A 20,956-nucleotide genomic window follows, 5' to 3' on the forward strand; every position below is an offset into this window, starting at 1 on the left:
CACTTTCCCATTAGGAAGAGACAGATGAATATTAAATTGAGTTGCTGGTGGGTGGGCTGGCTCCCAGCTCCTCTCCCGGGGGACCTGTCACCCTCTGCGCCCTGGACCCATGGAGGACCCTCTTACCCAGCTCAGTAGATCTGTGGCACTTTGCTCTGGGGACAGGAGTAACTCGACCTCCCACCCGGAACAAAGGGAAGGAACCTTATTCCGAACGGCATTTCCCTCTGCGTCCTTGGGATTTGCTTAATCTCTAACACATCTCCCTCATGTGCAATTATCCTGTGCGGGGAGGTGACTGCACCCCAGGCCGCTGGGTGCATATATACATATATACATATTCATATAAAAATAACGGCTTTGGTGTAGAAATGCTCCACCCCACCGTGTCTGTGGTGCCCGCACGGCCATCAATCCCAGCAGCGAGGGTTAAACTGCCCGAGGGCTGCCCACAGCCCCTCGCCCAGGGTGGTGTGGTGGTTTGCAGATGCATTTTGTTCTTTTTTGTTCTGTGCCTGCACGGCCAAGCACACCCCGACACAGCGAGGCGGGGCCGTGGCCGCTCTCTGCCCCTGCGGGGCCTGAGCTCCATCCCCCCTCGCTGCAGCCCCAGGGATGGAGGGATGGGTTCCTCCGTTGGCCCTGCGGAGGATGCAGGGCTCTGCCCTCGCCCCCACCCTCTGCCTTTCTCCCTTGGTCCCTCCGTGTTGGCACAGTCCCAGCCTGGATGAGTTAAAATCCACCTCCAAACAAAAGCCGTGGGGTCCCGCCTGCTTTTTAAGGAACACGGGGATGCCGACAGATCTGATCACCAGCCCTGATGGAGGACCGCAGGCACAGGCTGCCGTGGCTGCTGGGTGCCCAGCAGAGGGTCCCAGCCCTGTCGATGGCCCCCACTTCCCTCACCAGTGCTGGGAGGGCTGAGCAAGGGGGCACCAGGTCCAGCAGCTGGTGTTCGAGCTGGGAGAACAGCAGGTTGCTGGGAAACATCCCTCTTGAGCTCCGATAAAAATAGCTCCATCTTCAAGGCAAGAGGACTGGCTGCACTGCCAGCGACGCAGGGGATGTGTCTGCACCCACCGGGGTGTGGGGGCCGGGGCAGGATGTCCTATGGGGTCTGCACCTCGGACCCCCATCCCACACGTCTGTTGTGACATGGTGCAGTGGGACACTGGTGTGGGAGCTCAGGGATTGCCTATCATTGCCCAGTGCTGTTCTCCTTTATTCCCAAATCAGACTGGGAAATGTGTGAGAACAGGAATTAGGGCTGAATGGGGAAAGCAGGGGTGTCTTTTTTCCCCCCACCCAGCTCCCCCTGCCTCTTTGGCTCATCTCTGTGTTTGCCCTCATGAGGAGGGGGTTCAGGGAGATGTGGAGCTGCAGGGAAGCCCTGGCTCCGAGCCCTGGCATTGCAGAGGTTGGGGGGTTTCTATGCAAAGGCTTTTTCACCTGGCAGCAGCTGGGCTGGGAGGGTTGGGACATCTCTTTCCCGGGGCATGAAGACGCTCTTTCCCTTCCCAGCAGCTTTGGATGGGCTCACTTCTTTCCCCAGCATCTCCACGAGGACGGTGCCTCTCTCCAGCCTGGGGAGGAGAGTGAGAGGAGGTCAGGGCTTCACCTTTTCCCTTCTTGGACAGGACTTGAATTTGGTGTCCAGAGGATTCACACTCCCAGCAGCCAAACCCCTCTGGGACGCTGTATGGGAAGGCAGATAGATCTCATCCCAGTCGTCTGCCACCTTCCTTGTTTGGGGCACGCGTTTCGGCCCCGAGGACCGAGGCTGGGCACGACGGAAGTCTCCGAGTGATGCAGCCGCAACGGTGGGATGTGCACCCCGGTTCCCGGGGCGGCACGGGGCTGCGGGGAGGCCTCGGCGGTGCGGGCGAGCCTGCTCGGGAGGTGGCGGGGATGCTGCGGGGCTGATTATTCACAGCTTCCCTCGCCCCGATTGGCTCTGCCGCCGCGCACAGCCGGGCCCCGCCGCAGGAGGAGACTCCGTGGCCATAAAAGCGGGGTGAGAGGCAGCCGGCGGCGAGTCCGGTGGGCAACCCGGGCAGCACCGTGGGGCCACCTGCCAGTGTGGCCTCGCCACCGATGACTGGCGCAGCCTGACGCCCGTGGAGGGACAGCCACCAGCCACGACCCGTCCTGACTTGGCGAAGCAGGTGCTCGGCGGGACGGGGAGCAGCGGCAGGTAGGGCTGCCGGGGTTGTCATCTCCCTTCCATTGCGTGGGCACAATCAGGGAATCGCTCTTGCTCCCCAAAAAGCAGAAGTTTACGAACAGCCCCTGAGCCACACTGCTGCGAGCGGCTTGTGGTTGGACTTGTGTTATTTTGGGGAGCTTCCACATGGCTGCAGGTCCCTCTTGTCTCTTTAGTGTTTCAGAGCCCATGAATAGCTGTCCAGAGTTCTGCTGGGGTTCATTTCCGTGCTGATGCATCCTGGCTGCAGAATCAACCAGGGCTTAGAGGGGCAAAGGTAGAGAGGATGGGGGGGTTCTGTCTCCCCCTTTTTGGCTCAAGCAGCAGTGTGGCTGCAGTGCTGAGTTTTGAGTGATTCTATTCCAAAAGTTACCAGCTTTTTTGAGAAGCCTTGTCCTGATCGTATTTCCAAGAAATTTTTAGAGGTGAGGAAAGGAGCTGCTGGAAGGTTGATTGTTCTTTTCCATCAGAAATACGTGCAGGATCCAAACCTGTGGAGTTGGACCTGTGTGGGAGGAGGGATGCGCTCAGTCTGGGAGAGCTGTTCATATCCTTCATTAGGTATAATCACAGGTTAGTCAAGATGGGGTCAGTCTCTGCTATCCAGCACACACAGTCCTGATTCCTCATCCCTCCTTGGGTCACCAGGTCTGTAATTGGACTCTGGGGTGCATGGATGCAGCTTGGAGGTTTTCCAAAGTAAAACCTGGTTTTTGAAGACTCAAGTGGAAATGGGACAGGGGAGGAAGGGTCACCGGCAGGCACCTGGCACGGGTAGAATGTGCTGAGAGTGGCCACAGAGGCTGGGACTCAATGCTGGCATTGCCAGACCCTGCCACGATCCTTCCAAGGTGTTCCTGGAGCCCTGGACTCCTCCAGGTAACGCAGGATCGAGCTCAAACTCCGCTTTTCTTCTTCCTCCCTTTGTGTTATTTTCTTTTTTTCCTCCCCGCTGCTTTTTTCCTCTTTTGTCAAAAGCCCTTTGTTTTTTTCTCCCCCTTTTCCTGCTCCTGTTTTGCCAGCCCTCCTTATCCCAGCTCCAGGAACAGGCAGAGCACTGCTGGGACATTTGTGGCACCGCCTGGATGTTTGCAGTGGGGCGTCTCTGGCCACGCTGTGCTCGGAGAACTGCCTCTCCCCTGAGTGCCGTGAAATCCTCCGCCTGCAGCAGGGTGACAGGGATGGGACACACTGTGTCCAGATTGCCAGAGGTCTGAACTGTGCAGTGTCAGACGAACTAGCAGCTTGTTCCCAGCATGGGAGCATTCCAGGTGCCGTCCCTGCGCGCTGCTCTGGCGGCACCCACGGGGATACCGGCAGCAGAGGAGCAAGGGAGGGGAAGCGGGTGGGGAAGGGGAGGGAGGGGAAGCAGTCAGCAGCTCTTTTTGGGAGCTTCATTCCCTCTAGTGCTGCAGCTGGCACCTACCTGTGTAGCTGGCACATGCCTGTGCAGCTGGCATGTCCTCGCTCCTCGGTGCTGTCTCGGTGGCCCTGATGCAATAAGGGACTGTCCCCGTGTCTCAGTGGCGAGGGCTGGCTGAGGTCCCACCGTGCCCCTGCCGTCCCGAGCAGCTGCCACCCTGTTCCCTGCCATGCTGCCAGGGCAATGGGAGGACTGACAGAGCTGGTGGCCGTGCAGCCAAGGAATGCAGACAGCTCGACACACGACGGTGCAGATAATTCAAATTAAATTTTAATCTAGCATGAATTAATACTGTGGCATTAACATTTCTTCATCAGCACCAATTACAGTACATTAGCAGCTACTGCTGGAGAACACAATAGTCTCTAATATGCGTCATTAATGTGTAACAGATCCCTCTGGGTCATGCCTTACCCACCCTAGATAAAAGCAGCAATGGAGGCAGGCAGGGGCTTGCAGCCAGCGCACCCCTTTGAGACTGGCTCTTACTCTGGGGCTATCATGGTCTCAGTGGCACTGTGATTCTGTGACACTGCAGCCGGAGTCGGCAGTGGCCCCTCTAGCCTCGCCTGGGGTCAGGTTTAGCACTGCAACCTGCAGAGCCCCTCTCCCAGCTGAGCACAGTGTCCTCATCTGCAGAGGCCAGAGGCTCCATCACGGCTCTCAAACATCTGGAGGATGGCAATCGCGGACTGCAGGTAGGCTTGAACCCTAAGTCCTTCTTTTTCCACTTTCTCCTGATGCACCAGCCCAGCAGACTTTGTGGGTGGGAGGGAAGATGAGGCTGCACTGGTGTGGGGTACAGCAGCCTGGGGTGAGTCCACACGGGGCCATAGCATCACCCCATCCACTTGCCACCACAGCTCTGTTTGCTGTGGTTCTTTTCCCCAAGGCCAAGAGCTGGTGATTCATCCGCCTGCACCATGCAGACATGGCAATCACAGAGAAACCCAGTGCTGGGGAAAAAAGAGACTTTTCTTTCTAATGGTATGGTAAAGAGAGATGGAGAGGATGGATGGGATGGAACTGAGATGAGATATGAGATGCAACAGTGGTCCTGCCCACGGTGACTTGGTGTCCACCAGGGACTCACTATGGCTCTGGACTTGTGCCAAGGACCAGGCTGCAGCCAGGGTAAGGGGTCACGTCTTGTCATGTCCTTGCTGGGAGCAGCATCTGGAGGTAAGTCGTATGGAAATGGACACAGGCACAGGTCCCTGTGTGTGTCGCCAGGAGCAGCTCACAGATTGAGGTGGTAGGTGCCCATTGGCTGTGGAGTGGTGATAGGTCCCCCAGAGCTGGCATAAGGGATGGTGACAGGCTCTATGCTGTCTTCTCTTTTCCAGGCAGCGTCTGCAGAGCGAGATGGCTCGGCGGGCACTGGCACTGGCACTCTGCCTGTCCCTGTCTGCGGTGGCATCTGCCGACTGTGTCACCCAGTGCTCCCTCTGTGCAGCCCAGACCCGCGGTGCCGAGAGCAGTGTCCAGCCCCTGGTGAGTGCTGGCCCCACACGGACGTGAGCCAGGGAGCCACAGCGGTGGAGTGTCACGGATGCATGGTGGCAGAACTGGGTGGCACCTGGTGGGGTGGTCATGGGCACTCCAGTGTGCTGGGGCTGTGCAAACTTTGGCTTCTCACTGAGCCGAGCAGCACGGTGGGCACGGACCCCTGGGCTTGGGGTGGGAGGAATGCAGGGGCTCACCCCAAGCACCTGGGGCCGCTGTCTTGCAGATGTGCCTGTGGGAATGCCAGGGCTCCTTGTCACCCGGGCCCGAGTGGGAGATGTGCAGGAAGGCGCTGGCGCTCCTGGCCCCGCTGGTGGCCCTGGCCGAAGGGACAGACCCGTCCCCGCAGGAGGCGGAAGAAGATGAAGCGGAGCCGGAGCAGGGTCTGGGCCCCGCAGAGCTGCCGCTGGCACCGGCCAAGCGCTACGGGGGCTTCATGAAGATGATGTCCAAGGCGAAGCTGCTGTCGCTGCTCCGCGAGAACGCTCACAGCAAGGGTGGCCTCAGCAAGAAGTTCGGGGGCTTCAGCCGCAAGCCGGGGGAGCGAGCGGCCCCCGAGGACTACCCGGGGCCGGCAGGGGACGGGGACGAGGAGCCCACGGAGGCCGGGGCCGAGGGGCAGGAGCTGCACAAGCGCTACGGGGGCTTCATGCGGCGCATCCGCCCCAAGCTCAAGTGGGACAATCAGAAGCGCTACGGGGGCTTCCTGCGGAGGCAGTTCAAGGTGATCACACGCTCGGACGAGGACCCCAGCGCCTACTCAGGGGAGGTGTCAGACCTATAGAGCCAGGCGTGGGACGGCAGCACCACACTCCCCACATTGCCACCCCGACTGTGCCATCGCCCCCAGCCCTGTCCCCTGGCCAGCCCGATGTGGCTGGTGTCACCCTTGCCTCATTCCCCCAGGGGACCATGAGTTCCATCCCCAGTTATCCCTCTCTGGTTCACCTGCCCATCCTGTGCACGGAGGGGACAGTGCCACTCCTCCGGCTGCTGGCGGTGTAGCTGTGGCCCAGCCCAGAGTTCCCTGGGACGTGTTGCTGGGGACACATCCATCCTCCCATAGCTTCCAGAGCACAGCAGGGCCTGGAAACCATCACAGCTGAGGTACAGGGCAGTGGGCTCCGAGCACTGGGAAGGATGAGTCAGGGCAGGATCAGGGAGGTGGCTGCCGTGGCCAGGGGACGAGGTGGCTGGTGGAACCACAGCACGATCACCAGGTGCTCAAGCGGTGCTGAGCCCAGCCCCCACTCCCCTCCCCGACCCTCTCACAGTGTCCCACTAATTCCAGCACCCTCCTGGTGCCCCTGGGCTCCCCCTCCAAAAACGACTCTAGAGGCAGGGTCAGCCCCATGCCCCAACACCCAACTCCCCACTGCAGTCAATAAAAGGCAGATGCCAACAAAGCTGAAGCCATGCTGGGTGCTGAGCCTCCTCTACAGGGCAGAGCAAGCACCCCAAATTGGGGTGCCCAAATGGGCCAGGGGACCTCCTCTGAGACCTGCAGGCATTCTTCCTGTGCCATGGGTGCCAAAAGGAACCATGTACCTCTGGAGCCATATTCTGAGGGTGACTGGGCCATCACAGCTGATCAAGTGCAGGGCAGGGATGCTCAGCCTGCTGCAGGGGTGTGGAGGGTGCTGGCAAGGTACCTCCTCCAGCAGCAGGCAGGGGAAACTTCCTTGGGAATCACAGCTGCTGCCCCTTGGGAAGGGGCAGTTATACTGAGGGCAGGGGGCAAACTGTTCCTCTTCTGCTCATGTGTGACCCCATCAGCAGCAGCTCAGTGCTGAGGAAGCCTAGCCTGGGCAGCAACTTCCCTTTTGAATGTCTATGTAGCCCCACACAGCAGTTCCTGGCTCTGGTGAGATACAGTTCATGTCCCAGACACAGCCCAGGCACCAGCTCCAGGTTGGGAAAGGAGGGAGGTCACTGCAGAGCACTGGAAGACTCAGCTCATTCATAGCACAGGCTGGAGCCAGCACCCAGCCTGCCTACACAGCTCCAGCTCAGCTCCCTGCACCTAAGCAGGGCCACCCCTGGTCAGTCCTTGTCCATGGGGTGCACTGCTCCCCTCCCTCATGATGCCCAGGGGAACCAGCACCACAGCTCTCAGCCCAGCCTGGACCTTCTGCCTTCCTCTTCCCTCCCTCCAGCGCACACTTCAGGGCTGTGCAGGATGAACTCTCCTCCTCCCTGCAGGACACACAGACCCCCAACCCCACCCTGCAGCCCCAGTGCCCGTGACAAGGTGACCCCCCTTGAGCACAGGGACACACTGATGTGCACGAGCAGCACAGGACTTTTCACTTTTATTATAAAAATATCTTGCAAGCAAAAAGAAAAAAAAAAAACGCAAAAAAAAAAAGTCTGTACAAGCAGTAACATTGCTCCCAAAGCACCCCCAAGGACCCCCAAGCCTCCCACATTTCCACTGGTGCAGGAGCCAACAGAGGGTGAGACTCCATATGGTGGCCCAGGTAGGGGGCACATGGAAGACATTTGTCCCCATGAGAGGGCTAGGGGGAGTCTGCCTGGCCCCCAAGACAGAGCTGGGGCAGAGGATTCTCTATATAAGTCTCTTATAAAACTCTGTAGGGTTTGGGAGATTCTTTACTGAGGCCTCGGTCTTAATTTTGCACTTCTTATTCTAGTGTTAAGTACACAGCAGTAACACCCACGTACAACACAAAACATTGGGGGTTTCAGCTCTAAAAATTAACAGTTACATGTCAAACAGTCAAAACATGTTACACGGTACCTGCGGGGAGCTCCCGGGGGGGAGCCAGGCTGGGGGGGCCCTCGCACGCTTTGTACAAGCCTGGGGCAGCGCTGGTGGGTCCCAGTGCAGGGCAAGGCTGTGCACAGGAAGATGATGCTGAGGAGGATGCTCGGTGCTGGGGAGCCAGAGCTGGAGCTCCCCTGGACGGCAGGGTGGGAGCCTCAGCTCAATGGGCTTCCAGCCTCTTGGCCTTGGGGCGAGACAGAGGTCCCGCACAAGGGACACTTGGGAAGAGAGGCGGACACTTCGGTCCTTCCTTTAAAGCCAGAGTTTGGTGTCCAGGCGTGGTGGCAGAGCCCCAGAAGGCAGTATGGGGGCCCTGCTGGTCCTGGGGAGCCGTGGGCCAGGCAGTGGCATCCCCATGAGAGCTGGTGTGGAGGCACTGTACCTGTCCCCTCAGCCCAGCTGGAGCTTCCCAAGGAGCTGCTGCTCCGCTGGCTGAATCTGCTTGCGGGTAAACCCGGCACACTGAGGTTGAGCAACCCCTGACGGGGGTCCTGAAGGGATGGAGCTGGCAGCCCCAGGACCAAATTGTCCCCAAAAATCACGTCTCTCTGGATGGGAGAAGACCTGCACAAGTATTGCGGGCTCCATTTCCATCCTAAAACACAGGTACCGCAGTGCATCTTCACATCACTCCCAGTGCTTCCAGGAGAACAGTCTTGGGACTGGGGGTCCCAGCAGCCACTGCTCACTCACTTCCTGGTGATCTGGACGCTGGCATACTCAGAGCTGGCCTCCTCGGGGCGCGGGGCCGGCCGCTTGGGCGCCTTGCTGAGGTGCACCATGTCCAGGTCGGCGTAGGTGAGGTTGTCGTCGCCGTTGGGCGCCCGGTTAGTCTGGATGCAGGCGTACTCTGACTGCTGGCTCATCTCCACCATCCGGCGGATGGTCTTCCTCTCCTTGTCGAAGTTCAGGTCCGCATAGGTCAGGTTGTTGGGGTCAGATTCCTGTGTGAGGTACCAAGAGTTGCTCCTCTGGCAAGATGCCCCTGTACCCACAGCCCTGTTCTGGAGTCAATCCCACTGCAGCTCAGCCCAGGCCACCTCAACCCTGCTTGTATGGGGGAACAATGCCAGCAGCCACCACCCTGCAGCCATGCTCGACCCCATGCTACAGCTGCAAATCATGAACCACTCTGTCACCCTGCTCTGGCTTCAAAACCACTGCCACAATTCCAGAGCTACCACTGAAGCCACTCCATCCCAGCAGGGCCAGACTGCCCAGTGATGCCCACGCTGGAGCTGGCAGAGCCTGGGTGGGATGGACAGATTGCTGCTGATCACGACTCTGCTTGTAGCTGCGTCACCAAATGTAAAATAACTCCACAAATAGCCTGGCTGGCTATCGCACAGCTGGTTCTCCAGGCAGCACCAATCCAGACTTTACTGGGAAGAGAAGGAGGAGGAGGAAGAAGGGTGAAGGCAGAAAAGATTCTAGGAAGTGGCTACCCTCTTCCTGGAGCAGGCTCTCTTCCACCTCCAGCCACAGAGTGGAGACACTGAGATGTTTCACTGGAGAACCACCACCCTCCACTCTCATTTCCAGAGACTCCCAGCTACTCTCCCTCCCCAGCCCCACGATGACCCACCTGGGTCGTGGCCTCGCTGCTCTTCTCTGGCTCATGTAACCTGGAAGGAAGGACAAAAACAGTCAGAGGCATCGTATGTCTTGTTGCCATTTCCCTGGTGACAGAGCAGCTGGGGAGGTCAGATGCAAGCTAAGGTCCTTGCAAGCTGCACCCAGCTAGACAGGTCCTGAGCATTGGCTTGTGCTGGTCCAGCTGCCTCTGCTTGCTGGAGACCAGCTCCCACCAGCCTGCTCAGCCCCACCACAAGCAAAATATCCCCAAGGGCACAGAACCCCAGCTGGGGAGATGGGCAAAGACAGTGCTCCTGCCTTCTCCCTTTCACAAGTTTTGGGGATACAGCTCTGTCTCAGTCCTGAGGGACTCTGGGCTGGAGATGTTCCCAGTGACTAGAAGAGATCTGCACTCACCTGGCAGATGGCGAGCTTTTACCTGCCAGAAGAGAAGAAATTTAGGAAGAAATTAATTCAGGAAACAAGATAAACGCCCCATTTCCCTGGGCACAGAGAACGCATGCAGAGACTGCTTCAAGAACAAGGACACATCTTTTCCCAGAGGCAAATGCCTGCAATTCCCCTGGAGTTTCAATCTATTTCATTCAGGACTGTTCCTGGGGGAGCACAGGAGGTACAAGGCAGGGTTTAGACCAGCCAGAGCTTTCACTGCAGCCTGCAAACAGCCTGGGCAGCTCTATCCATCATCCCACTAGGCACGACCCACAGCTGCACTGCTAGGGGTTATTGTCCAATGAGGCAAGATGAAACCCATGGGAAAGAGAGGAAAAATGGGGTTGGGAGCAGCTGCCTCCTTGCCACATACTCAGCTCTCTTACCCTTGATCTGCTTCGTCCGGATGAGGTACAGAATGGCAGCCACGAGCAGGGCCAGCACGGTGCAGACCACACCCACCACGATGTAGATGAGCATATCGTCTGAAACATCAATGAAAAGGTCACCAGGGCCCAAGAACGTTGTACTTCCCAGTCCCTGCAGCCTCACTACTGAGATTGGCCCAGTGATGCATGAAGCACCAAGCAGGATACGTAGCTCAGTGCCTGATACCAACACATGCCACAGCCCCCCGATATGGAGATTTCATCCTTCAACCAAATTTTGATGGGGCTTTGAGCTTCCTCAAAGGGTGAAACCACATAGCCGCCCTGGCAGGCACCCCATGCCAGCAGCTCTGACGCACCCTTAAGCATCTGGGACTCCTTGCTCGATTCCCCCTGGGCCGGGTTGGAGATCCACAGTGAGGCTGAGGAGTTGGCAGGAGCCTGGGCATCGTGCACCACCCTGCAGATGATCATGGACCCGTTTTTCTCCTCTGTCGCTTGCACCTCCACCTGGCTTCTCAACTCGAACAAGCCACTGCGGAGTTCCCGTGGCTGGGAGACGTTCTGCGTGTTTATCTCAATCCCATTCTCCAGCCAGGAAACGGATACGTGTGCTGGGTAAAAGTCCTTCACGAGGCAGGTGAAGGTCACGGTCTTGTTCAGCTCAGCGGGGCTCGGCTCAGCGTGCACTTCAACACTGGGGGGAACTGGGAAGAGAGGCAGAGCTTGGTGTTTGGTGTCCCCAGCTCTGCTGCCCACAGGGAAACCTGTCCCTGCCCCAGGGACCCAACCCCACAGGAGCAGGACACCCCAGTGAGTCCCCCAGCCCTCACCTCGCAGGACTTTGCTGAGCTGGAAGCTCCCACGCAGCGGGGCCGCCAGCGTGGAGTGCTGCACCTCACAGGTGAGCTGCCAGTGGACGTTGTCCTTCTGCAGGGTCACCATCACTGTGCTGGACATGTTGTAGGTTTTCACCCTCCATTCAGTGATCTGGGGCTGCTGAGCCATCACGGGGCCCGTGTTGTTGAACCAATTCACCACAATCTCTTTGGGAAAGAACCCTCCAGTTGTGCAGGTGAAAGACACCGACTGCCCCCGGTTCACTCTCTGCTCAGGCCCAGACACGAGCGGGGGACTGGGTTTGGCTGTGGGGAGAAGCACGGGGCATCAGACCAGGCTCTGGCCCCTGCCCAGCCCTGGGCCTGCCTGGAGCAGAGTCTCCTAAAGGGCACAGGGATGGCTCATGGGATCCTCCCCCGGACCACCCCTGAGCCCCTTCCCCATCCCTGTGCTACCTGAGCAGAGCCCGCTGGGCTGGTTCCCATCAGGAGCTGCTCCAGGAGCCCCACTCACCTTGCACAGACACCTCTGTGCCACTGCCACGCTGAAACACCTCATCCTGACCAGTGTCCCCCTTGGCAAACTTCACACAGTAGTAGGTGCCCATGTCCTCAGGCTGAACGTTGCTGATGTGGATGGTGAAGTCTGTGTTGGACCCATTCACTGCTCTCGTCACACGGGGTAAGGGCCCCTTCTGGTCATAGATGGTTTTGTTCTCACTGCCCCAGCCCTTCAGCCATCTCACAGCACCTGCTCCAGCCGTTCCAGATATGGTGCAGTTCAGGGTGAGAGTCTCCCCTGCTGCCACCGACACCTTGTCCTGGAGCTGGTGCAGCCTGAATTCCTGGGCACCCACACCTAGAGAAAAAAAGAGACCATGTCTCTCCTGGCACCACACATCCAGACTTCCAACTGTTTTCCCAGCCCTGGGACAGGCTGAGCACCCCAGGTGATGGGCTGTGGCCACGGGCACAGTGCTCTGTCCTCAGCGCAGAGCTGGACAGAGCTTTGCTTGGTGACTGTGCTGTGCTCCATACCGATAAATCATGGAACACATCCCAGCTGCCCATGTCTCTAATACACTGGGCTGCCTCCCACAGCCACCTGGCTTTGTCAGCCAGGAGAAAGAAGTGCTCAAAACGAGGTGGTCCAAAGAGCCAGCTCCCATCACCAATGTGACACTTCATTTACTGTTCCAAATCTGTCCTTTTTCTGCATAAAATCCCAGCCCTGGTGATCCCAGCAGAGCACAGCCAGTGCCCTCACAAATGCCAGCCAAGCAGGCTGCTCAGCAGCAACCATAGGGAGACAACGTCTTTGGAGCACATCCACACCACTGGTCCCTAATCCAGCCACCTGTGCTGCATCTCCATGCACAGAGACAGTGACACTCCAGACAGCCCCCACTACACATCCACGGGTTTACCCAGGAGTTAATTTTGTCAGTGCTTCCCATGCCAATATAGTTATTGCAACCAAATTCACAAAAGATTTCAATCCTGGTTACTGCTTAAAGGAACATTTTTTTAAGCCACATGAGGAGAGAAGTGGGGGAACCACTTAGATCCACCTGTTGGTAACAGGTAGCTGTGGCACCTAGATATAGAGATTTGGGTGTCATGGTCACACAGATCATTGTGTTTGAGCAGGTAATGCTGAGCAGCATGGGGAGCACATGGACTGGCACCACACATCTCTCACACCAGAATCACGATGTGAGATCACATCACATAATCTTTTAGGCTGGAAAAGCCCTAAGATCGCTGAGTACAACCATTAAACCAGCACTGCCAAGCCCCCGACCAAACCATGACCCCAAGTACCAAATCCACACATCTTTTAAATCCCTCCAGGGATGGTGAACCCACTGCTGCCCTGGACAGCTCTCTTACCCTTTCAGTGAAGTACTTTTCCCCAGTATCCAACCTAAACCTCCCCTGTATAACTTGAAGCTGTTTTCCTCCTGTTCTGTTGCTTGTCATTTGAGAGAAGAGAATGACCTCCACCTGGCTATAGCTTCCTTTCAGGGAAATCCAGGACAGCAACTCATGCCAAAGCTTCCCTTGGGACACAGCAGGATAATCTCTGTCTGGATGCTCCCAGGAGGACCTGCTGTGGGACAAGCTGCTCTGACCCCTCCGGCCACAGCTGGCTCTCACAGAGACCAGAGCTGATTTTTGGCAGCTGTTAATCCCTCCTGACTCACAGTGGTATGTGCTGTACCCACAGATGTTCTCACTGTTCCACTGTGTGTGGAATTACTCAATCTCTATGGCCAGAGTTACCAGGAGCAGTTTCTCCAGACTGCCCCAGTTAAAGGCTTTTTGCCCTGGGCATCAGTCCACAGCATCCTCAGCCAAAACCTTCAGGCCTTGGTGTTTCCCTTTGAAGGCATGTCAGAGTTAACATGGCAGCAGCATCTGACACCAGAACAAGTTTTTCCCACAAAACAAGCACAGAGGGACTGAGTGGTTTGTGTCATGTCCAGATGAGTGATTCACTCTGAGTCTTGGTCCTGCACCTGAGCAGTGGTGCCCTGGGCCCCTGCAAAGGAACCCCATGCTTCTCAGGTGACACCACAATTGTGGGGAGCAGCCCTGGAGCAGAGGCCTCCTGCACTCCATGTGCTGAACACAGCACTGACACAGGGTAAACACTGCTGGATCTGCTTCTGTGGCATCTCCTGAACTTCTCCATCTCCTGCTGCCGAGAGACCTTTCGCAAGAAATGGTTGAGAAACTCACAGAGGAAGTTCTCAAGCACAGAAGCATCATCACATCATCCATCTCTCACAAAACCACTGCACGTGGATGTGACACAGACAGGGACCAGGCTGCCACAGGCAGAGAGACTGGAACCCCCAGCCAGCAGCCACAAAGACCCCAAGCCGCTCCTTGTACCCAGGGGGGGATTACAACACCAAGTACTGGTTCCACCAAATTGGGCAAACAAAGCTCATTAGTGGATAGCACTAGTACAGCAAGGGACACGTCCCATGTGTGACAACAGGAGCAGGAGGGCAGGGCCACTCCCCACTGCCACTCTGTTCCCTGTGATCAGTGTGTTACTCTCTGCTCCCCTCTGCAGTCCTCTGTAAAAGCAACTGCCATGGAGTGGTTCCCCCATGTCCCCTTGAGGGTCCCCTGCACTGGGTAGAACTGCCTGCATCACCCCCCACAGCCCAACCTGAGCGAGCCGAGCACCTCCTCTTCATCCTCCCTCTCTCCATCTGCCCATCTCCCCATGAGGCACGTGGTGTGCTGAGGGGGAGAGCTGGGAAATGCCTGCTTTGGGGCCCCAGAGCTGACCCCAACGCCAAAGAGTGTCAGGGCGGGCACTGCTCAGCCCCAAAGTTCATTTCTTGGTTGCAGTGATGGGTCTCAGAGAAACGTCCTCAGAAGCACTAGGACAGAGCTGAGCGTGGCTGGGTGCCCTGCCTGTGCCTGGCTGCCATGCCAGGTGTGCAGCAAGGGCTCTCCACTACCTTACCACAAGCGTCCTGCCTTCCCGAAACCGCAGGGATTTATGCCTGCAAACAGCAGGAATCTCTCCCAGGGTCCAGATTTGCAGCCAAATGTGGATGGTCTGTGTGCGTTCCACAGCACCGAGCCCGCATTCCCTCCGCACTGGGGCAGCAGCGTGCCCGCCTCCCTGCCCAGGGACTAGCAAGCACAGAGCATGCTGTTGTCCAGGGAAAGGATGCAAGGTGCTTTCCTGTTTTCCTGACTGCTACTGCTCCCAGAGGATCGAGGGAAAAGAGGGATTCACGCTGCTGGCAGCTTCACTGGCAGCTCTTGGTCACCACAGAAAACACCATGAAGCTCCAGGCAGCCCCTTGGATAGGCTTAAAACGGGATTTTGGGGTATTTTTCCATGTGTTCTGCCCTGCTACCTCAGAGACCCTCACCCAGCTCTGCTCAGACCACCCTGTTCAGGGATTTCTGATCTATGACACACAGCCTTTAGCCACGATCCATCACAGGAACATCCCAACAAAGACCAGCTCTACCTCCTGGCCAAGAAGCAGGAGTCCCAGTCAGACCTGGCTTCTCCACTTCCTGCCTGCATCCAACACCCCACACCAGGACGAACCTGACCCCTTCCGGCTCAGAATGACCCCAACCCCCCGTAGCAGCTCACAGCAATGTCCCCCCCCCACACCTCAAAGAGAAAACACAAAGGGGAAGTCGGCAGAAAACCCCAGAACACACAAGTTAGAAAATGCAAAGTTTCCATCAAAGCTTCTTTCCTCTTTCTCCCTGAACACAGCTTCTCACACGCAGACGATGCCTCCCCTTCTCCTTCCCCTTTTGAGATGCTCACCCAGTGGGAACAAGAGCCCAGCCAAGCTCCCTCCCAGCAGCTCATGACACGCCTGTGCACCAGGAATGGGATAGTGGGGGGCTTCAGGCCACAGACACACAGGACACCACAATTCCTCACTGTTTCCCTGCTTCTCCTCTGCTGCCTCGTGACAATTTTTTTCTTAAACTTGAATTTCAAACCACCTGGAACTAGAACACGATCCTCTTGCCCCCAAGATCATGGGGAATTTAGGTGCTTTGACCCTGTAATCTGCTCTATCCCACACTCCAGAATTAGCCAAGGGCTTTAGAGACCTGAAAGCATCACCTGACAGTTCCCACGTAGGTGGGAGCACCCTCACAGCGCAGACCCGGAGCACTTCCAGCCCGGAGCAGAGGCAGGAGCATGATTTGGCTGAGCCTGCCTCCTTCCCGTTATTCAGTTTAATTTGGGAGCAAAATAATTCCAGCTCTTGCTGCAATGCAAGTTTTCCATGTTGGTGACACATTTTTTTTCTATATTCCACCTTTTGAAGTATTTGATATTGAACAGATTGCAAGAGGCTGGGGTTTAATTCAGGAGAGGCTGCTTGGATGCTTCCTGGTAAAAATAGATTTTTTTCCTCTGAAGGAGCTGGATAAGGAGCTCTGGGATGGCTGTGTGCTCCAGAAACGATGTGCAGCTGGTCACCGGCATCCAAAGCCCCACAGTCACTCACTAAAGGAACAGACCAATGGGCAAGGGAACCCCAAAATAATCCTGCTGGAATTTCACCTGCAGCAGGGCTGCCAGGGGTGGAAACTAACAGGTGCTGCCTATAAAAGGCCTGGAATCTGCTGTTTAAGGAAGGCAAGGAGAGCCCTGGGGATATCTGCTGAGCCCTGAGCAGACCCCAGGGCGCTCAGGGAGGGTTGTAGTAAAGGCTGTGTTTCACATCCGTGACATCAGAGGAAGCCTAGGCTCACACGCAGCCACCATTTCCAAGCTCCCCTCCTCCAGCATCAGCAGAAATTCATCCCAAGAGCCAGACCCCAGCAGGAAACTGAATTCGCCTTTGGAAGAGGCTCTGCAAAGCACAGCTGAAACCCTCTGTGGAGACAGACTGGCATGGAAGGGCTCTGCAGGGCACAGTTTCTCAATGGGGCTTTGCTGTTTAGTTTCCCACATCTCACTGCCTTTGCCCCACTGGAAGGTCTCCTCCAGGACCTTTCCTTTTCCCCTTCACTTCTGCAGAAGCTGTCAGAACAGCCGGCAGTGGGAGCCTGGGCCAACTCTGCTGGAGTTCAGCTTAGTTTGAGCCATGGCCCAGGAGGGATTCGCCATATGGAAAAAAAGGATGTGCACGTTTGCACCTACAATCAGAGATGCAAACCACTTCACAACCCCGGGGTGGTTTTTTTCCCAGGGCTGGCTCAAAGAAATGGGGTTCTTACTCCAAGACCACATTTAATTAAGTTCAAGAGCTTTGCTGGAGCTATTCTCTCACGCAGGAAATCGCAGTGGCTCACTGGGAAGCCGTGCTCACCGCCAAAGCCTTCTTGGCTCTCAGCAGCCGGAGTTTTCAGTTTGGGGCCAACACTTCTCAGTTGTGATCAGGCAACTCAAAGCAAGGAGTGTTGTGCTGAAAGCATTTGCTTTCTACCCAAGTTTGCATCCAGCTCTTTGCCCAAGTAAAGCTTTGATGGTAAATATTTCAACGAGCTTGGGAGAATGTGGGTTTCCCCCACAGAACCTGGGCTGGGCTCTGTAGTGGGATCTGGATGGAAGGGGTGGGGTTGGAATAGAGCAAAAAGCTCAGCAGCGAGATGCTCCTGAAGATGCATCATTACTGCAGCAGGTTTGCCTCAAAAACCTCGTCCCTCCCTTGGCAGGGGGAGCGATTCCTTCGAAACCACCCAAAACGAAACACTCTAGAAAGGAAACATCCTTGAAAGCAGCAGTCACCACAGTTCCTGGTGGGATGAGAGACTTCTCTTCCCGCTGCCAGTAAGGGAAACAGACAAGAGCGGCGGGTTTTGACTGGTCCTTTGCTGTGTGCCCCAGCTTTTAAAAGGGACTGGTGGAGCCACGAGCCCCTGGGAGGCCTGGGACACACTGAGCTTGAGGCAACACGGCACAGGGTGCCCTGAGGTGTTGCAATTCCACCGCTTCAGTGCCCAACAGTTAGTTGAGTAGAGAAAGAGTCCGCCGTGGGCTGAAGCAAGAGGGTAGCAAGAAAAACAAGTTCTTGGCAGAGAAGACAGGAAGCCCTTACCAAAACCTCCCCATGCCTTCCCCACTACCATTTCCAAGTGGGAATTCGGGCTGCTTGCTGAGATTTGCCTCACCCATAGCTGGCAAGGGGGTGCTCACAAATGGGTGGGAACAACATGCCTCTTCATGCCCCTGCCGAATTCCCGGCCTGGCTGGGAAGGGGAATGAATATCTGCCTTCCTTGAAGTTTGGTTTGAGAAGAACCGCCGGGCAAGGGCGCCGCGGGAGCCCCTCGGCCACCGCCGCTCTCTAGGTCACCGCAGGAAAGGTCAAAGCAACCGTGCGCGGAGAGGCGGCGTCATGTCGGTACCGGAGGTGTGCGGGAGCGGGGAGAGAGGAGGATCGAGGAGAAATGGGCAGGGAAACAAGGGGGGAACAGGGCAGAGGAGAGAGGCAGGGCGGGATAAAGGGGGGGGAAACACGGCAGAGCAGGGAGAGGAGCTGGGTGGGAGGGAAAGGTGGAAAACAGGACAGAGGAGGCAGGAGAAGGATGGAAAAAAAGAGTGACAACAGGGCAAAGCAGAGGAGAGGAGCAACGTGAGAAAAGGGAGAACAGGGCAGAGCGGGGCAGCAGAGTGGGAGGGAAAGGGGGGGGGGAATAGGGCAAGGAAAGGAGCAGGGAGGCAGGCAGAAGCCATGGCTTACCGGGCAGGGCGAGCAGCAGCAGGCAGGGCAGTGCCCAGGCGGTGCGGCCGGGATCCCGGGGATGCGGCTCCATCGGTGCGGGGAGCGGAGCCCGCAGCTTCACAGCGCGGCCCCGCGCCCGGCTCGGCGGCTGGGTTTGATAAATAAGACAAATTAAAAAAAAAAAAAAAAAAAGAGAAAAAATAAAAGAAGAAAAAAAAAAAAGCGCAGAACTGCAGCTGGCGAAGGAAATCGCTCTTCTCAGCCCCAAAATGAGGAAGGAGGCCGGGCTCCCCCCTTTCTCCCCCCGCGGCGGGCGGGCAGCGCACACGCACGCACCGACACGGACCCGCGGCCCCGCCGCCGCCCGTGGGCACCGGAGCGGGCTCGGGGCCGCTGACGGGGCCGCCGCGGCGGGGCCCCGGGCGGGCGCGTGCCCCGGTGCCGCGCGGAGCCGCCTCCCCCCTCCGCCGCGCCGCCTCCGTTGCCGTGGTACCGGGGAGGGACGGAGCTGGCCCCAGCTTCGAGACCCCCTCCGGCTCCCAGCAGCCCCGGTTTAGCGCCGCTTCCACCCCGTGGCGGGTGCGAAACCAGCCCCGCCCGCCCCGGGGCAGAGTCCTCGGTCAGCCGGGTGGGCGGCTGCCTTAAGGTGGGCTGGGAGGGGACCCCCGGGACCGGCCGCCGGGAGCCTCGGGGTGCCCGGTCCCTGTCGGCCGGAGCAGAGGGAGGAGGCTCCAGGGCTGCGGGGATGGGGATTGAGGGTCCTTTCACTCGCCACAGGCTGCCGGTGTAGCCATCGCTTCGTCACGGCCACAACACAGCCCAGCACCCCTGAGCTGGGATTGGGGTGCAGGAGCACGCAGGGGGCGTTCGGCGTCCTGAACACTCAGGGACCACCTGGAGCTGAGCCAGCACAGCCCGTGGTAGAGGTACAAAGAGCACGCAGCCTTAGGGTTCCCAAATGCCCCGGGACCTCCCAAGGGACCACGCAGGGCTGAGCTGTGAACGCGTGGCAGAGGCACGGGCGGTGTTTTACCGGTTCCACAAAGACAGGTCAGCTTGGTCCGCGGGGGTCAGGGCCAGGAGGGGACACTGGTGCAGCACAGACAGGCAGAGGGTGAATGGGGAGGGAGAGGAAAATCCTGCACAGCACGCTGGGAGAATGGGGACATCCCCGTGATGTCCCCTCAGCGGGAGCCTGCAGCAGGAAGAAGCAAGAGCCTGAGGACACGGCAGCTGTAATGGTAGGCAGGGCTGAGGAAGAGGAGGAAAGTGTTGGGGTGTCAGCATCCATGGGATTCATGTCCCTGCAGTGCCCTGCTTCTCCCTGACACAAAGTCCTTCCCAGGGGAGTCGCAAGGACACATTCTCCACTGCCTGCACCTGTCACAGCTCCTCACACTGCCCAGGGGCACTTCAGCTAGGCCACACCAGGTACCTGGGATGCCAGGTGCAATGCTGGCAGCTCCCAGCACCACCCCACTGTCCTCTCTGCCCTCCCAGGGATGGGGTAGACACTGCAGAGCGGGACTCCCAGCATCACCTGCAGCATCCCCAGCAGCACAGATCACACGATTGCTCTCCCACACTGGGCTGGGTCCCCGAGGACAGCACAGGGTGCCACACTGGAGGACCTGCTGCCGGCTTCCCCCTCCTCCCCAAGCAGCCGCCAGGGCTGTCGGTTTTATTTAGAGCCTCGCACAAACACAGCCTAGATATCTGAAGTGACTTGGCACCATCAATCTGTGCACGGCACCCGCCTGCGCATCCCCGGCCCCGCCAGCCTCCCCCTCAGCCCCAGCTACGCCCATGGGGCACATCCAGCCTTAATTTAGCACTGCTGGGAGCCAGGATCAGCTCCCCAGGCTTCTGCACTCACCTCTCTCTGCGATCCCCTGGCAGCTGGAGGCTGCACTCAAGGGCTGTGGCCAGTAGTGCTCCCACTGGAAAAACTTTTGTGGCCAGCAGCACTGGTCCTGGAAAGCCCAGTACAGCCATTACTTCCCTTCACAGCACTGGCCAGAGTAGCCAACAAGGAGTAGGCATCCAGAGGAGCCCTAGGATTTGGCCCTTTGCACATAATAACAATTTTTTCACACAGGGGTGGAACACAGTGACACATCACTACAGTCCACAGACATCTCACAAGAGGAAGCAAAGGGGCAGGTGCTGAGCTCTGCTCTCTGGTGACCAGTGATAAGACACGAGGGAACTGCATGAAACTCTGTCAGGGAAGTTTGAGATTGGATATTAGGAAAAGGTTCTTCTACCAGAGGGTGTTTGGCTACTGGAACAGGCTCCCCAGGGCACTGGTCACAGCCCCAAACCTGTCAGAGCTCAAAAAGTGCTTGGAAAAAACACAGTGGTATTCTTGAAGTGTCCTGTGCCAGGACAGGAGTTGGACTTGATGATCCTTGTGGGTCACTTTCAGCTCTGGATATTCCATGGGATTAGCAGTGGTTTGTGGAAATCCTGCAGCTACACCACCGTGGGCAGTGCATTCTACCCAGCCCAAGTCCAGAAGCAGGAATCTTCAGGACGAGTGGGTGCCCAGCAAGAGGGCAAATGCCCTGCAGCTATTCACGGCCACCTTTCCT

At 57.6% G+C, this 20,956-nt stretch overlaps 2 protein-coding genes across 4 annotated transcripts; one reads left to right on the plus strand and one right to left on the minus strand.

Annotated features, from left to right (window-relative positions):
• The first annotated feature begins 2,025 nt into the window (after window positions 1-2,025).
• On the plus strand, window positions 2,026-6,544 carry PDYN (prodynorphin). 3 transcript variants are annotated; one of them, XM_088174863.1, is made up of 4 exons: window positions 2,051-2,194; window positions 4,266-4,324; window positions 4,973-5,120; window positions 5,359-6,544. In XM_088174863.1, the coding sequence occupies exons 2-4, from the start codon at window positions 4,305-4,307 to the stop codon at window positions 5,914-5,916; spliced, it is 726 nt and encodes a 241-aa protein (XP_088030989.1). In that variant the 5' UTR covers window positions 2,051-2,194; window positions 4,266-4,304; the 3' UTR covers window positions 5,917-6,544. The 3 variants fall into 3 exon arrangements, with proteins under 3 accessions (XP_088030990.1, XP_088030989.1, XP_014729395.1); XM_088174864.1 differs by lacking the exon at window positions 4,266-4,324 and having other exon boundaries at window positions 2,026-2,194; XM_014873909.2 differs by lacking the exon at window positions 2,051-2,194 and having other exon boundaries at window positions 3,587-4,324.
• An 872-nt stretch (window positions 6,545-7,416) lies between these two features.
• Window positions 7,417-18,663, minus strand: LOC106851737 (tyrosine-protein phosphatase non-receptor type substrate 1-like). Its single transcript, XM_088174862.1, has 8 exons — window positions 18,381-18,663; window positions 11,691-12,035; window positions 11,171-11,482; window positions 10,697-11,044; window positions 10,335-10,433; window positions 9,913-9,934; window positions 9,506-9,545; window positions 7,417-8,864 (listed from the first exon to the last, which is right to left on the minus strand). Exons 1-8 carry the CDS (start codon window positions 18,451-18,453, stop codon window positions 8,610-8,612), a joined length of 1,494 nt encoding a protein of 497 aa, XP_088030988.1. The 5' UTR covers window positions 18,454-18,663; the 3' UTR covers window positions 7,417-8,609.
• Window positions 18,664-20,956: the final 2,293 nt, after the last annotated feature.

Source organism: Sturnus vulgaris, chromosome 17, assembly GCF_052056855.1.
Source record: "Sturnus vulgaris isolate bStuVul1 chromosome 17, bStuVul1.hap1, whole genome shotgun sequence".
NCBI classification, from domain to species: domain Eukaryota; kingdom Metazoa; phylum Chordata; class Aves; order Passeriformes; family Sturnidae; genus Sturnus; species Sturnus vulgaris.